We start from the raw sequence: 17,056 nt of genomic DNA, 5'->3' as shown, positions 1-17,056 counted from the left end.
ACTTCATAATTTGGTAAAGAATATTAAGATTTTTATTTGCAGTTACTAATGTGGGGAAGTGATACTAACCGAACTGGCTGGGCCAGACAGAGGAGGGTGGGTACACTGCAAGACGTCTTACGTAGCTTGGGCAATGCACCTCAATATGGACTTGCATCATCCCGGCTATTCTGGTACTTAGCCTTTGAGAGGAAACCACCAGTGGTGTCACATTGCGTGGTGTCTCGGTAACGTGGCATAACGTTCACTGCAAGTTAGTTAGACTATCAAACTCATTTCACATGTTAACCTGAATAGACGTGAACTTCAGTTTCCAAAAGTGACAAGCTAGTGCACTAATCCATGTGCCTTAGCTGCCTGTAATTGATCTTTTAAAAATTTTTTTGAAAGACTTAATCTCTTACTATTGTGTATTTTGTTTTCCTTATAGCCATTAAAGAAAGCCCTAAGGATGATGGGAGCTCCAAATCTGATATCAGATAATTTAGATTGTGGACTTAGTTACAGTGTTATCTCTTACCTTAAAAAACTCAGCCAACAGGTAGTATTGATTAAAAAACAAAAAAACAAAACCGTTGCAATTTTAGAAGTGCATTGATTGATTGATTTAGTTTGTGGTGATCTGATTATAAATAGTGTGAATCCCCGTGGGAATATATTTGCGCATCATATGTGGAATCAGTAAAGATGCATGAGCATTTCTATCCAAAAATATGAACAACCTGCCCCACTCCTGAGCTGTTTTGTTGCTGTGCTTTCTCTGGGTAGTGCAGGAGGATGGGAAGGAGGGAGCTTCTGTGACCTTTTAAGTATCTGTTGGATTTTAACTCTAAAAATTATTGCCAATTGGATATGTTAGTATGCCTGCTAGTATTCATGATAGCTAAAATTAGCCACTTGTTTCCAGCCATTTTAAATTATATCTGTACTGGTGACGAAGGTAGAATAGGCTAAGGTGTCTGTTACCAGGTACATGTTAATAAAATGTAATTCCATATGACTACATTAAACGCCTTTATCTGAAACTTGAAGCTAGAGATTTATATGAGGAAAGAAGACCTTTCTTCCCACACCCCCCAGGCTCAAATCCATCATCTTCCGTTGTGTGGGTTGAATGCAAGATGGTGGGGAAATAGTCTCTGTGCTCCCCTGTTTATGCAGAAAGTGAACAAGCCAAATTTTGCCTCTTCATGTGACGCTTTCAGGAAGAGTCCCCTGAAGAAAACCCTCCTTGTCATGTCTCCTTACCAGGGCCTAGTTCTGTATATGGCTCATTTTATTTCTTTATGTTCAGTAAAACAAATTCCAAATGCAGTTGCATATCTGTTTGGAAATCTGTGGTTTTTGGGGAAATAATGCGATTTCAAAGCAAAAAAACAGAAACCCCGAAAGCCCTTGTACCTCAAAGAATGCACAGTGTGAACAGTCCTGCGGGCATTTAGTGTGATTGAACAGCCACATAGTCCTAAAATATCAGGTGGAGTGTTAAGTTTGAATGATGTACAAATTCCCATTATGTACTTGGAATATAGAGGGGCTAAGTTTGAGGTGGCTGTTGTAATGTTCATAGAAAGACTAAAATCTTACACAGCTGAGTAAGATTGTATGTGCATTGGACTCTTGTATAGGAGTAGCTAATGGTCAAAACTTGTGCATACTTGCATTGCCCTTTAAAAAGTAGGAAATAACACCTTAATTTGTTATGGTGGGAGAACAGACTATAAATCAAAATTCCTGGTGGGAAGAGGGGGGGATAAATTGGCATTTTTATATATGTTGTGTGTATGTTTTAGTTTTTAAAAAAAATGTACATACTTGTTTACTAGATGCCCATAAGTAGGAGTATACATTCTCTAATAAAACTATCTTGCCCCTATAATAAGCTATCTATTTAAATTGAAGAAGTAGTTCGCATTTCTTTATTAAATAGCTTTTAGTAAGGAAGCAAATGGCAACCAGCTTCTACTTCAGTTTCTTCAGTCTTGTTCCTCCGATATAGCGGATTTTACTTAATATGTTATGAAGCCACAAAGTTTGAATCGGTACAGTTGTGACTAGATGACTCCATTGCCTTAAGCAATACCATTGTGGTGCATCACAGGACAGTAGCTATAGCTCTGTTAGTCTCTTAGGATGCTGCATTTTTGTACTTGAAAAATCTATAATATGTTAACACAACATGTGGTTCCGTTTTAGACAAAGATAGAGTCGGAACGGATAATAGGTTCGGTGGGTAAGAAAGTTCCACAAGAGATTGGAATTAAAGTGAAAAATCACTCCAGTGGCCTCTCCTTGGTGCATAGTAGGGACTTTAAGCAGCTGCTGCAAGGGATCACAGGTGAATCTCCACTGAGACTGGCTGAAATGAACATTAAAGAATTTGCTGGCTTCCATATAGGACTCCTGAACAAGGTAAACACTGTGCAGCGAGCCTGTGTGGGTGAGCAGTCTGTCAGGGGCACGCTCGTTATAACATGTGCAGCAGAAGGAATGAAGTAACCACGTGTTCTTAAATCTAAGATGACCCCCCCCCATTAGACTCTATACATGGAAAATTTTAAAATTGTTATAACTTTTCTAGGTATAGAATCTAAGTATGGGGGGTGGATCTGGAATTCCCCTTGCCATTCCTCACCCCCCCCCCCCCCCCCACAGCAGGCAAAGGGTGGGGGGCAGGCAGCCCCCTTGCCCTCTGCCCCTTGCATCCCCCACCCTCAAATTTCCTGCTGCCTCTTTCCCCCCCCCCCCCCCCCCAACTCTCTGCTGTTCCCTCTGTACCATCCCCTTGCTGCTGCTGCCCGGCCCCCCTTTTTTTATCAGATGCTGCTGGTCTCTGTTCTTTCCCAGAGCACAGCACCTGGAAGTTTAGCCCTTGCCCAGCCATGCAGCAGTATCAGTGCTGCTGAGTAGCTGGGCAAGGGAAGGAGTTCCCATGTGCTGCATGCCCAGGAGGGGAACCCAGTCCGAACTGGAGCTGAGCTGTGCCTGACAGAGGGGAGGGGAGGGGAGGGGAGGATCGGGGGGGTGGAAGGTGGCTGCTGTGGGTCTGATTGGCTCTGACCCAGGCTCAGGGCCAGAGTCAGCTGTAGCAGCTGCCTGCTCCCCTTGCTTTGTGCACAAATCGAAGATGAGAGGCTTTCCTCCCCCCATGGGGGGGGAAATTGTCTTAGATTTGAGTACATACGGTAGTTGCTCATTTTTCAGTTAAGTGCACAGAATAGATATAACTGCAGGTAGATGCTTTGTGGGCCCAGGTCCTGCAGAAAGTTAAAGATGATCTGTGCTAAAGTGACAGTCCCAGAATTTGCGTATCAGGTTAGTGGAGCAGAGGGTAGTGTTACACAGTGTCTTGCACAGGTGGCTAGACACAAGCACAGCACCCTAGAAAGTATAGTATCTTCAGTGATAGAGAGCTCTGGTCCAAAGGAGCAGTACACAGTTAATCCTCCGTTATCATGTAATCTCTGGTGGGGGAGGGAGGGGGGAGGAGATTGTTGGTTTAATTATAAATTGTGCGTGTTGTTTAAAACCAGGATTTGAAGCCCCAGGCTTTCAGAAATGCTTATGATATTCCCCGCCACAGTCTCCTGGACCAGCTGACTAGGATGAGAACCAACCTGCTGAAAACACACAAGCTTATCCTTGGGCAGGATGAAGGTGAATAGCCATCATTCTCTTACCGTGCCTAACTTAATGGTGGTGGTGCTGAGGGGACATATCCTTTGTGCTTCATATCCGACTATGAAAGCAGCCCTCCCATTTGTTCAATTAGTGTAATGCTGCCCAGTATCTCTTTGCCTGGGCATGAATTAAAGGAGGTGTGCATCTTCTGCCTCATCTGAGCCCTTCTGTACAATCGCCTGTGGTGGGTGAGGATGGCGGGGGGAATGTTTTTATCATAACAGAGGGTCAGGCTAGGGAGGAACAGGGAAAGGGCTGTCTGCTGAAAGCAGCATACACCCGAGACCTGCGGAGGATGAAAACGTATTAGCATGCCTTTCAAGTTATTAATGTAACATCTTAACAGTGTTCACTGAGGGTTGTATTCTTCAGCATTATCCTATGCTGTAAGGAGGTGGTGACGTCTGATTCTTAAGGGGTAATACTAGGGAACGAACATGTATGTGCTTGACATTGGTTGACTGGAGAATGATGTTCTCTTCCACTGCAGACTGTCTTCACAGTGTTCCTGTTGCTCAAATGGGAAATTACCAGGAGTACCTAAAGATGATGCCATCCCCCCTCCGGGAGATTGATCCAGACCAGCCAAAAAGGCTTCATACATTTGGCAATCCTTTCAAACAGGATAAGAAGGTAGGAAAGGCTGCTTTCTCTGCCCTAGATATGATTTTTAGAGCTGTGATGTGGCTGGCTTCATAACACTTCTTGACAGTTAAGCAGCGAGTGGAATTTCTTATCCAACTTTTAGTCTTGACCAGTTCACTCCTTACGTAAAGCGGTGGAAGTGGTATTCACCTTTTCTACTCTAGGAAAAGGAAGCGCATGGTAACACTTTCGCTAGGCAGCAACCTACTTTGAAACCAACCTTGTGCCTCTGTGAAGCAGCTAGTTTCCAAACCTGTCTCCTGTCCTTCCTCCTGCCTCACTTCAGACTAACATCACCTCTTGCTCATTTCTCTCTAAAATACCTGCTCTGAGAGAATTGAATGCAAAGGATCATGAGGCTTTTAACACTCCAGCCTTTCCATACAAAACTGGTTTGCATTTGGGGCGCAGCCTACTTTAGATGTGTGCACATTGTGGATTTTGACAGTTAACAGGGAGCAAAGCCAGCTGAGCTGCATCATGGAGAGGGTAGTTGTAGCTGGGAGAATTCTGTTGCAAATGAAATTTCTGGCCTCTGTTTTTGCAGGGTATGATGATTGATGAAGCAGATGAATTTGTCACTGGGCCTCAAAACAAAATTAAGCGTCCTGGAGAACTAAACACTCCTGCGTCACTGAAGAGAAGGCGCAGCATGTCACCTCTTCTGAGGAGACCACAGTCACCTCCTGCTACAGCTAATCATGTTGGTGGGAAGGGCCCACCATCTGCCTCGGGATCCCCGTCTTATCCAAACCTCAAAGCCACCCCAGCACACAAAGGTACGTTGAAATGCATTTCAAAGACCTGCCTGGGTTTTAGACGAAATTGCCAGTACAGGAAACCAGTGCCTGCCTGGAATTAATTTGAATATGTAAAGGGAGAGAGAGGTGAAGCTGACATCCTGTGTACATCTTAGCCAAAGTTCCTTGGAAAATTTAGCGTGACCTTTTTGAGTCGGAACAAGCGGGCTATCGTTAGAGCTGGCGCCCTCTTCTTTATTTTAAGGAATTCTGTTGTAGCCACAATTTTCTTCCTGAAAAGCAAACTGAAAGCTTCTTGCTAAATTGAAAAAACATTATGTTTTTTCATTTTGAACTCATGAAAACTAAATGAATGCTGGAGTGAGGGGTTTCTGGAGATGGGGTGGGGAGTTGTGTGTGTGCATCTTTAATTTTTCACTAAAAATAACTAGCATTTTTGAGTCAACACCCTGGCCAGGAAGTTGACATACAGGACAGAACTTTTCTCCTAAAAAGCATGTTTTGGAGTAGCATAAAGTTCTAAGCTTGCTACCAGGATTTTTTATGCAGGAGGTCAAACTAAATCACAACAGTCATGAGGTATTAAAAGCCTTGAATTTATTGAAGTTCCAAGTGTAGTTTAATAGGTCTGTTCTAGTCTTTGTCCAGCAGATGACTACTAATTTTTTTCTTCATAATCCTGCCTTTGGAGGAAAGGAAGATTTTAAACATGATGCAAAGTCCAGTTACAAACTTGATAACAATCCACCGGTGCACAGCAGTGCTATGGCCTGCATATCCTTTAGCTCTTTAAGAGGAAGCTTGTACTTTTGGCACTGATGTAAGGGAAGATTTAAAAGTATGTATGCCCAGCTTGGCTCAATATTAGTTTAAGAGGAAGCAGTGGAAGTCAGGGATTTGAAGAGAGAATATGCCCAAGCAGGGAAGAAGTGAAACACAAGAAACAAAAGGGATTTTCTGGTTTTGTTCAGATTTTTGCCAGCACTCAGAGGGTTCTTTCCATCTCTTGCTTGAGGATCTGAGAGAGAATAACATCTTAGTGCTACCTGTTACAGACTAAATCCAACTTAATTTTAACTTACAGATGCCAATAGCAACGCCATTCAGGATAGTAATGGGGAGAAGAAAGCAGAAAACTGTCAGGCACTGGACAAACAAATTGATGGCTTGTCTACACAAATGATTCCCTCTGTTCCCGCTGCTACGGTAGATGACAATCTGCTACCAAATGACTTGGACTCGCTACATGGTGAATTTAATTGTTTAAGTGAAGATGGGTTGGATCATAAATCTGTTACCAATGCACTTGTGAGAGGACCTATAAATTACAGTCTGCCTGCAGATGACCAAAAGCTGATGGAGGAATCCACTTCTGGACCTGTGCCAAACTTCGTGAAAATCACACCGAGCATGCTCGAGGGAAACAATGCCGATATCAAAATAAAAGTCATGAAGGAGGTTCGCAAGCCTGGAAGAAGTAAGTAACACATGATCATCTTCAGTATGCACCCAGATCTCCTTTCTACTGCATCTCAAACTTCTTATATCCTTCTACCTATAGCTTTGGAATAACTTCGGGTTGTTCCACTAAAGAATGATGTTTGGAGAAAATGAGTGAAGGGTTCAGATTTGAGAAGCAGCTTTTCCCCTTCTCTGTTGATCTTTGTAAGCACCAGATGTAGTGTGACTCATGCATGTACACACCTTTAAACTGTGCCACGTTATCTAACCCCTATAATTCTTGATCATAATCATTCCTTGACACTTTCTTTGTCAAGAAAACTGGTTTGCTGAGATCTTTGAAACTTGGTATTTTCATTATATTGCACAGCACTGCGGTAGTTCCTTCTAAACCTTTTTCTGAGGGGGAAAGCACATATATAACTACTATGATGTGTTCTAGAACATTGTCACTAAAACCTCAGTCTAATACCAAGTAAAATTATTTTTGCTAAATATAGAAAGACATTGAGATCATACATGGGTAGACTTAAAAAATAGCTGTCTTGGGGTCTTGCAAATCTACCAAGAACAGAACCCCAAGTTCAGGGTTTGTGGACAAGATTTTGATAGTATCTGTAAGACCAGATGCACAGAAAATCTTCTCCTCTGCTCTTGGTATTTGATTATGATAATCCTTAGAGGCCAGAAACAGACCTTGGGTCTTGGCAGGTAAAAACCCACTTAGTTATTTTCAAATATACCTCTGCATACTTGACTATTTACACACGGTCATGTTTTTCCCGTGTGTCAGCAGTTTAATAGCAGTTCACTGCATCTACTTCAGTGACTAAGAATGAATTGCCATTGCAAATTACGCCTCGGTATTTTACTAATGCTGTGAGTTGTTATAAATACAGTACTTAAAATAACCAAGTACTTTACTGCAGCCTCCTTAGCTGTTTAGGTAGTTCACATACAAGTTTCCCCAACTTAAGTACTTTTATAGCGAGTCTCCTAGTCAAAAGGACCAGTCAGCAAACTTGGTGGAGGCTGACTTGTAACACATGCTGCTAAAGAAGTAAGATCCTGTGCTCTTGTTTTTCTGTTTCTAAATGCAATCTCAGGTCATCTTTGACACCTGCTGTAACTTAAACCTCAGTTGTTTAGTCAGATCTTTCTCTGCTTCCTGTTTGTTGAGGAAGCCAGCCTTACCATTTTGCAGTAAATCTGTCTTAAAATCTATGACTTACAAAATAATTCATTCCATATATGTCACTGTAGCTTGCTTCAGAGTTCCTGAAGAAAGTAATGGTTCAGGACAAAACCTTTATGCTCTGCCAGCATTCCCTGTCCCAACTTTTAGTCCCATTGTTGTTTTAGTCATGCGTCTGAGTCATGTTGAAATACGGAGCTTTTATAATGTGCTCATACAGGGATGAAGCTGAAACCAGGACACTATTTCACTTCTGTTCTAAACCAATCCAACTCTAATCTGTTTTTTGTTCAAGGGCTAAAATATGTATTTGTTTCACAGTACACACTGCTTAAACTGAAAGCCAGCTGCTGAAGAAATCTTAGATCCCCTCTACACATCACATTTATGTCACAAATAACATTAACTGTGGCATAAATGGCAAGGATGCTACACATGCACCCAATTTAAGGTACCATAAAATGGCAAACCAGCCATGAAAATATTCTACGTGCAACGTAGAACACTTTTTTTTTTATGACTGGTTTGTTATGGTGCCCTAAACTGACTGCATGGTGTTGTCCAGGGCTGCTCCGGGATTGGTGCTGACCAGTCGGCTTATTGTTGGCACGAGCCCTGGGACAGCTCCAGAGCGCATCACGGTCTTGAACCTGCCCTGGTTTGGTGCTAGGGCCAGAGCTGACAGCACGCTGTCTGCCCCAGGACCGCATCGGGATATGCCAGGTTGCAAGCACCCAGCTTGCTGGTGGAAGGGGAACTTGGGATCGTGATCCTCGGTTTCCCGGCACTGGTCAGTAGAAAGGACTTGATTGGAATCGGAGCTGGTCTCCAGGGCACCTTTAAATGTACATGTGCCAGGGGCCTTAGTCTCCTGCACAGGAATACTAATCCTAACATCTTCTTGCAGCAGAGGCCCTGTTAAATCAGCATTGAGAGCCACTGGTGGTTTGGTGTGCAATACACCATCTGTGTTGTGCTGCTTTGGCAGAAAAACTAGCAACAGGTCACTTGAATGAAGAATCCTGCTTATTCCAGTGATGGACTGTAGCTGTTGTACAAAAGTAGATTTGGGCCTTCCAGATACCAGTGTTGGTAGCATTTAATTCTCATTCTAAAACACTTCAAGTATACAAATAATGTCAACTTTATCTCGTCTTTTATTTAATAGGAAAAACAGTTTTGCACTCCATCTGCTGCTTCGCTTCTCCCGTCCGTTAATCTGTCAAATACGGTTTCAGTAAAGATGACCTTTTTCTTTTGTGTATACTCTCAACTAACACAGTTGTTTTGGATATTTTTTCTTAGATTATGAAAAAATCTTCACACTTCTTGAGGAAATTCAAGGACCTATAGAAATTCAGAAATATTTCATTGAATTTGCTATCAAGGAAGCAGCAAGGTTTGTATATAGAAAACAAATGAATATGAAACCCAGATTACATGTTTTTACTGATAATTTTGATCATGACAGTAAAATTCAGTATTTTCCAAGAAAAGTATCTTATGTGGGTTTTTTTTCCTACACTAGAAAAAAGATCGATTGTGATTGCTTGTTTTTAGCAAGCAAGTGATTTCATAAGATGTCGTAGTGAATCCTCTTCGCTTACCATACATAGGTCTGCAGTATTGTAGACCTAAAATAGAGATGGGTCTGCAATGAAGAGAGACCCAGAGTTTTAATTGAGATCTCTCTCTAATTTTTAGTCATAATATCAGAAACACAAAGTAGATCTGTTTTGTGGAAGACACAGAGTGCTCTGGAGATGTGAATTGTATGTTGAATGGCTGATATGAAAGTCGCTGTCGTGTTGGAAGAGCAGAACCAACATTAAATTACTCCCCCTCTCTTTCTCAGGTTTAAAAAACGGGTCTTAATACAACACTTAGAGACAATACTAGAGGAAATAGAGTTCAACAGCCTGCCCAACAGAGTTAATCATGTCAGCAGTAGATAATAGTGTCCCAGCAAGACAGGACGGACCAGGGAGGAGTCTGCTGTGCCGCAGAAGAGTGGAAGAGGACGTGGCTGCTGCCCTCACCATCCTGGCAGTCAAGCGATTTCTCTGTCAGTCTGAGAAGAAGCAGTGGAGCTTTAACTTTAAGAACCTCTATCGGCAGAAGCTGAGCTGTAACCCTAAGGGTTTGCTATGAAAGGTGTGGCTTTTTCCCTGTGGAGGGTGCTATTCGCTCAACAGCCTGAAGAAAATAACCATTGCTGCCCCTCCTGCAGGTGATGAGAATTTACTCATTTGAACATTGTCATGATAGACACTTACGTGCTATAGGCAGCAGGTTGCATTAACCCGGGGCACAGTCGAATGCATACACTGTCTGTCTGCACTCTTTGGAAAGATCCTGTGTGTTCCAAAAACAAAACAAAAAAACCCTCCCAAAAACACCCGCGTGGTAATATTGCATGTTGCCACCACAGAGACGAGGGTCCTATTCCCAAGAACTACTAGCCATGCCTTTAAGCTTGAGTTTCAGTGTAGATTGAATGAGAATAAAGAAACTGCTATTCTGTGTTAATGAAAGCTAAAGACAGCCCTGTGACTGTTACCACCTGATGGTCACTAAACAATCTACCTCAGACTCTCTTCTGTTTTGTCTACAGACATTATGAAAGTGCACCTGAGGGCTTCCCAGGTCCCCGACTTCAGTTCTCTTTCATCCTGTGAAGAGGACGGAGATTCTTCAGGTGGCCTTGGCACACGCTGTGCTTTGGAAGCACTAAAAGGAAACGCTTTAAAAAAAAAACAAAACAAAACAAAAAACCTGTATTTTAATGTTCATATGAAAGAGATTATTTTGAACAGTATTGTTACCAGATCACTAATTTGATATTTTAACTGTATAAAGATTTTTTGGAACATATGTATATACAAAATAAACAGTTTTATTAATTTTTAATAAGTGCATAATCTGAGGAGTCTGTAGCGAGAAGTGTTGGTTCCTCCGATTGCCTGTTACAAACAGAGAACGGTAATCTTAGGAGAGCCGCTGGTGATGTGCCTGCTCACAGAGTGTAAAATCCTAGGAACACTAACCAGAGATTTGTTATTTTTTCTTTTCTTTTCCTTCCCCCCTCCTCCCCCCCAACACAGATCACAGAAATGCTGAATTTGCACGTGGTTCACGGTTTCTTCAAATCAAGTGTTCTCTGACCATCTAGTTAGAACGAGTAAAGCCTGCCTCAGAAGTTTGATTAAGCCAAGTGAGGTTATGTTCCTTTGGTGTGTTTAGATGCATTGTTGCCCCAAGTTATTCAACACTTTACTTACCCAATTGAGTAGCATCTCCCCGTCTCATTTCATGTTTATAAATGGCTGCATTTGGGCAAAAACCATTAAAAACGCAAAGCTGATGGATCCAAGAACAGGTGAAACGTTTGGCTTAAGTAGAAATGCTGATAGTAGGTGACCTGTACCCCAACAGCATGGTTAGGAGTTTGGCTATGAAGTAGGAGCACACAACTCTACTTGTGCAGGATAGTTCTGTGCTGAAGATCAGCTGAAGTAGATGAGTTCATCTTAAGCAAGCTATGTACCTTAATTCCCTCAGCAGTGTCTGGCCAGCGTGGCTCGGTGTGAAATGGATTTCAGCCACTAGGTTGTTTTTGGTTTTTAAGCCAAGAGGAGCAAGGAACTGATTTAAGGCTTGCTTTTTCCCCTGGTGTCCTTTAACGGGGTGCATTCTTGGATGCCTGTTCCTTCCTTTCCACTCAAAGGTGCAATTTGACTCTTGAGACAAGCTCATGCAGAGCTCTTCTTCCTTACAGTAAATGAGCTGATTTTAAACACCCCACCTCCTGCCCTTCTTGGGGGTAACAGTAGCTGAATACCTACTGTAATGGTTTCCTCCCCTCTTGTAGGGTGGGGCAGATTCCTCCATTCAGCATCCTTTGCTGGGGGATTGTCTTCATGGCAGAACTTCAGACCTTACTGGGAGAGACCTGCTGACAACAGATTAGAAATAAATTGCCAATGTCTGGTTTTAAAACACCACGTTAGACTAGTTGCTTGACATTCCTCATAATGAGGCTAAGGCAAAAAGAGTCATTAAAACCAATGAGTTGTCTTATTAGGCCCTTCTGTGATCATTAAACCATTCAAGAAGACATGAATCTATTGGTGTATAACAAGACTAAGGTGAGTGAAGGGGTACCAAACACAAGTGGTTGGTGCACTTGTTGGGATCCAAACTTGGGTCTTGAGCGCAATGAGAAATTGCTAATCGGCTTGCTACTCTAGTTTGAATTGCATGTGGAACCGGCTGAATACATCCTTCAGTCTAGTTTTGCAGTCCGAGACCGGGTGGTGAGAATCTGGACGGGAAGGTTAAGGGAAAGCATTTCCCTTTTGCAGGAGAGAGGCCAGGCAGCTGAGTTGGGTGCAGAATTTACTGGGAAACTGGTTGAACACGGCACCTTCCACAGAAAACGCGGTACTAATGAAGGCCTTAAAAAAGAACAAATGAGTAGGAGAAATCGCATTCAGCTGAGCATCCAGAAGACCTGCAGCTTTAGCTTGTCAATCCGGAGCGACTAAGGAGACGTGTGCCAGCATGTTTAAGGAAATAAAAGGCATAACTGGCCTGGGCACCTGATCTGCGCTTCCTGTTGCTATAAAAAACTGGAATGCTTGCGGGGGTGGGAAGAAAATGGTGAGATGATCCTGAAGACCAAATGGCCTGGCAGGTGGGGCCACGGGACAGAGACACCCTCAGCCTCACTCCACGTTTGCTGTATGAAATTGGGGTAGATGGAAGAGGGTGAGAGTTGGACCCTTGCTCTTAGCAGAGTAGGTGGCCTCAAAAGCAGCAGCTGCATGCTGGAGAGAAACTACATTGGTGTAGGCCAACATGAATCTCTAAGCAATATCGTGATAGTCTTCAAGCAACAGTTTGGGAACCCTGCCCAGGACACGCAATAAAGAAACGGACGTTGGCAAGCTGCAAGCGCGTTTGGCTATTGGAGGACCCTGGAGCTCTTCACTGGATGGGAATAAGGTGCATGTTTAAAGTGCAATAATGTCGGGGTGGGAAAGGTCTGTTAACTTTGCCATGTGGTAAACAAACCAGGCTTTGAAAAACCCCTGTCTAGCAGTTTGCTGCTGAATAGATCTGATCTTTTTTTGCATTTCCTGGATTTGTTTTTTTTTTCGGTTTTGTTTTGTATGAACTCTTTTTGCTCTTAAACTCATCGTGCTTTTCCTTTCGCAAAGATGACTAAAGTCCTGTTACTAATTGGGGGGGTAGCTACCTACAGCAGATGCTCAGTTGTGCATGCTGTAGTTGTAAACTTCCGAGAATTGGTTCTTGCCCAAGCCCAGTTAGCACTTGGAAAAGTCCCAAACTCGCCAGGATTAAAGCTAAGCTCAATGGAGCTATGGTTTTGTTAGTCACTGAGGATCACATCTGTGATACACTAGGGTGTATGAAGAGCCAGCGCTTGTGAATGGCCTGTTCCTCTCCTCCAGTGCATTCAGAGCAAAGCAGTTGGTTGGAATTGTCTCCTTGCTACAAATAAACCATCCTTGGGAAGCTTCATTTTAAAAAAAGGGCCTTTGCCAAAAGGCAGGAACAAGTGGAGGCATTTATAACGAGCTACAAGTCCCCATTTTGAAGAACCTGCAGCATGAGCTCAGCTGAAGAGAGTATCCAGGACAGCGCATAACCGAGCCCTGCAGATGGAGATAGCGAGCGGTGTGAGCTGTTTTATGAATGAATTGAAGGAAGTGTGCTCAGTCCCCAGTCATAGAGAAGTCTTGCTCCGTGCCTGAAGGAAGAGTTCACTCCATCTCACATGGAGACAGCATCTGTGCAGCCTTGCTGGAGGTAGAACCAGGCAGAGGGGAAGTGCAGGGGTCACTGTTAGGTTGTGCATTACACCCGGATCTGCTGAGCAATTGTGGAGGATTTCGCTCCTCGGGCCCTTCCTTCAGGGAGGGAAAATGTCGTACGGCATGAGTGTTTAAGAGCAGTTTTGCAGTCGTGACTAAGGAGAACCACAGGTGCAGCAGGTGTTACTGGAAAGTTTATTAAGTGTCCAACCCCAGCTTAACTTGGTTCCTTTTGTCTACTTGTGAGATCCCTTTGTTTTATTTTTCCTGTGAAACCTTCATTGACGGGGGTTGTGCAAAGGTAGCTCCTGTGCAGTGGAAGTGACAGCCGTGCTGCATTCCTCCTGCTGTGTCCAGCAAGCAGATGGGAAGGGTGGCTGATGCAGGAGAAAGCTGGGAGCAAGAGCAGTGGCTGCTCAGCAGCTGCAAAGACTTGTGTGGTTTACACTGCTCTGATACTTTAGTGTTCTCTTAAAAATAAGTGACTGGCCACTTGTTGGAGCTAAAGCTGTGAGTCTGATGCCTGCTGCGCCAGGCCTTTTGGAAGGGCAGCGTGTTGTAGCTCTGTCAGAAAAGTCTTGGGTTGAAATTTTTCACTTGTGGATGCAGCAGAAGTGTGGTTGCAATGCCTCGGATGTGAGCAGCCAGTAGGGCACTGTGCTGCTGGGCTTGCTAGGGTGGGGGGTCAATAGCACCGCTTCAATAAAACCTCTACTGTGATCTGCAAGGGCTGGCAGCTCCAAAGCGCACTTGGTGAATTTGGAGTGCTGTTACCCCAGCTGCAAACCGAGACCAGCGAGGTGAGGAGGGCACAAGCAGCTAGCAGCCAGGTGTTTGAGTCCCTCCGCACGCTGCTTCAGATGGGCTTGGGCAAGTCGCTTGATCTGCTAGCAAGCACTTGTAAGACTCCCACTGTTGTGGCTACTGCTTGCAGTGGGGGAATTAGCAGAGTCTCTAGGTGCTTGCTGACATGTTATCCTAATGGAAGCAGGGCTGAAGAGCCCTGCCAGCTACCCCGAGCCCTGCGTAGATAATGACTCCTTGTCTGAGCAACTGAACAGCAGGTGATAACTGGGCAGCTCTTGCAAAGCATTTGCATGCAGCAAAGCAAGCGTTGGACGTGCCTGTTTGTACGATGCTAGCTGGCATAAGCAGGCATCAAAGGCTTCGTTACAGGCTGGAAAGCAGTTCGGTTGGATCAAGGGCCAACCTGAGCGTGCGAATGGGCTGTGTTCCTGCAGAGCTCTCCAAGGTCTCCTGGGTCCAGGCTCACTTCTGTGAGGATGTCGGCGTTAGGAAAGCTTTCTCCCTCCAGCCTCAGTGCTGCTTTTGTGGTGTTGGTCACGTACTGCTCTGAGCTGTCTGGCACGCTCAGCTTTCCCGTGCAGAGGGATTGCGTCCTGGCACTGTCCAGTCGGCCAAGCTCAGACTTGGACGCGTGGCTGCAGAAAGCTGGTTGTTGGAGACGAGCTAGCATTGGGCTGCATTTGTGCAAGTGTATTTTTTTTTTTCCCCCCCTTGATGCTGGCGTGTGGTTAGAAAGTCTGTGGGTAAGTGTGAGGGCAAGTGTTGTTTGTGCGCATTGCAAGCCAAGTTGATCAGGATTCAGTACTCTGGTCTGTCCTGGGCTGCTAGTCTGTGTTGTGGGCACCTTGGGAAAGGGAGAGGCTCAGTAAACAGGACAGTGGTAAAAACTGAACCAGCCTCCTGAAAAGTGACAAGTGCAGTGTTGAGCACAGGCCATAGCAGCGCAGCAGCAAGGTCCCAGCTGTGGAGAGGCAGACAGGCTCTTCCCAAGCTCTGATCTTTGCCATACGGTAAAGCCCTTGGCACACAGCTGGCTTGTTCTTGTTCAGCAGCGGGTCGGACGGCAGCCTGGACCTCCCGGTGCTGCAGAACAAGGGATTCGGGCTGTCCCAGTCTGGCTGCTGTTGGTGCTTCGTGCGTAGAGTCTGTCTATGTTCAGCGCGCTGTAGGTGTCAGGTAGTCCCACGGCCGCCCTGACGAGCTCTCCCAGAGATAGACGACTTGGAGCCAGCCCTTTCACTCAGCCCAGCAGCCACAGAGCAGAGGCCTGGTCTCGGTTGGAGCGTTAGCTGTGTTGGGTTGGGAAAATGCCCCAAGTCCTCGACAAGCCAGAGGATAACAGCTCCGCCGGGGGCTAGGCGTGCAAACTGGCCGATGCCGCAGCTGCTACAACCTCCCCAGAGGAGCTCTCGGGGGCTGGTGGGCCCAGGAGAGAGGTTTGGGTGGGCAGTGGCGTGCTTGCTCCTAACCCAAGAGCTGCCCTTAGGGGTGCTTCAAAGGTGATGCCCCAAGTCTGGCTGGCTGCATCTCGGGGCAGCCGTCCCTGCCTGGCAACATCCCTCTTGCCAGGGGGCTTGGTGACGGGCCTTGACTCCCAAACTTGCCCTGTCTGTGCCGTCAGGATTGTGCTTGGCTAGTTTGCACTGGCAAGGGGTGAACGTGAGCTGGTGTCGCCATCCCCAGGCTCATGTTTTGCTCTGTCCTCGCTGCGCGGGTGTGCAGTACTTGTGCAAGCCTGATGTAGCCGGGGCCAGGCATGCAGCGCCGCGGCCATTAAGGCAGGAAGGCCCTGGGAGGTTGGGAAAAGCCCCTCTGGGCCTCTGTACGTGAAGTCCAACTTGGCTGTAGACCCAGACACAGTCTCCCACCCAGTCCGCTCCCTCTGCCACGGCCTGGGGCTGCTTCCCCTCCCCTAGCAGATACTCAGCTGGGCCTGGGGCCTTTCTCCCTGGCATCTGCAGCATGGGAATACTAGAGCAGCAGGAGCTGACCTGTCTCAGCCCCTTGCTCTGGAGGTGGCTGGCATCCATGGGCTCCTGGCCTGGAGGGCGTTGCGGGATGGTGGGGTGGGGGTTCAGGCTGTGTCCCGTTTGGTCTGTGCTTGTGCTAGGATGACATGGGCTGTGGTTGCAGGGGTAACGCCAATCTTCGCGGGAGCAGCACAAGGCCTGGGATGCTGTAGATCCCTGCCAGTGGCCCAAGGCCCCTGCCCAACAGGTGCAGCCATCCCTGGGCAGAAGCTGGAGTTTGGCAGAGTCCCAGCTGGCTTGGGCCTGCATGGGAGGGAGAAGCTGCTGCATGAGCCAGAGCTGGCCCTGAGGCCACAGGCAGCCAGCACCCTCCTCCCTGCTCCACGTCATGGGCCTGCTTCCCCACATGGAGTCGGAGCTGGGACCTGGCCTCTGCTCTGCTCGCTCCTTTTGTGCATGAGCAGTATCGGCCTCTGCCTCTCCCAGGAGCTGCCAGCACCCTTCTCAGCCCCTTCCCTCCAGCTCCAGGACTGTTGTAGCCCTGCCAGAGCTGCAGCCGCCCGGTCAGGCCCGTGGCTCCATCCTCGTGTCCCCTGCTTGCAGTGCCTGGACCATCAGCTGTTCGGGTTGGCGCCGTGCCTGGATCTGATGAGGTGAGAGGCTCTCCAAACTGCTGGGTATCCGAAACCAGGGCCC

The 17,056-nt window shown here is 45.9% G+C and overlaps 1 protein-coding gene across 3 annotated transcripts in view; it reads left to right on the top strand.

Annotated features, from left to right (window-relative positions):
• Window positions 1–10,656, top strand: part of LOC102558640 (integrator complex subunit 6-like) — a 49,720-nt gene extending 39,064 nt beyond the window's left edge. Inside the window, exons 11-19 of one of the 3 annotated variants that reach the window (XR_001372593.3) lie at window positions 431–541; window positions 2,197–2,412; window positions 3,534–3,657; window positions 4,172–4,314; window positions 4,874–5,105; window positions 6,172–6,564; window positions 9,049–9,142; window positions 9,599–9,973; window positions 10,358–10,656. Coding sequence is in view for 1 of the 3 variants with exons in the window: in XM_014601355.3 (XP_014456841.1) it covers window positions 431–541; window positions 2,197–2,412; window positions 3,534–3,657; window positions 4,172–4,314; window positions 4,874–5,105; window positions 6,172–6,564; window positions 9,049–9,142; window positions 9,599–9,698 (1,413 nt within the window). In the remaining 2 variants the exon portion in view is untranslated. Of the gene's footprint in view, window positions 1–430; window positions 542–2,196; window positions 2,413–3,533; window positions 3,658–4,171; window positions 4,315–4,873; window positions 5,106–6,171; window positions 6,565–9,048; window positions 9,143–9,598 lie in introns of all 3 variants that reach the window. The other 2 variants (XR_001372594.3, XM_014601355.3) reach the window with 2 other exon arrangements.
• Window positions 10,657–17,056: the final 6,400 nt, after the last annotated feature.

This window comes from Alligator mississippiensis, chromosome 8 (assembly GCF_030867095.1).
Source record: "Alligator mississippiensis isolate rAllMis1 chromosome 8, rAllMis1, whole genome shotgun sequence".
Taxonomy (NCBI): domain Eukaryota; kingdom Metazoa; phylum Chordata; order Crocodylia; family Alligatoridae; genus Alligator; species Alligator mississippiensis.
The sequence above is the reverse complement of the archived record's forward strand: the minus strand, read 5'-3'. Positions and strand labels throughout refer to the sequence as shown.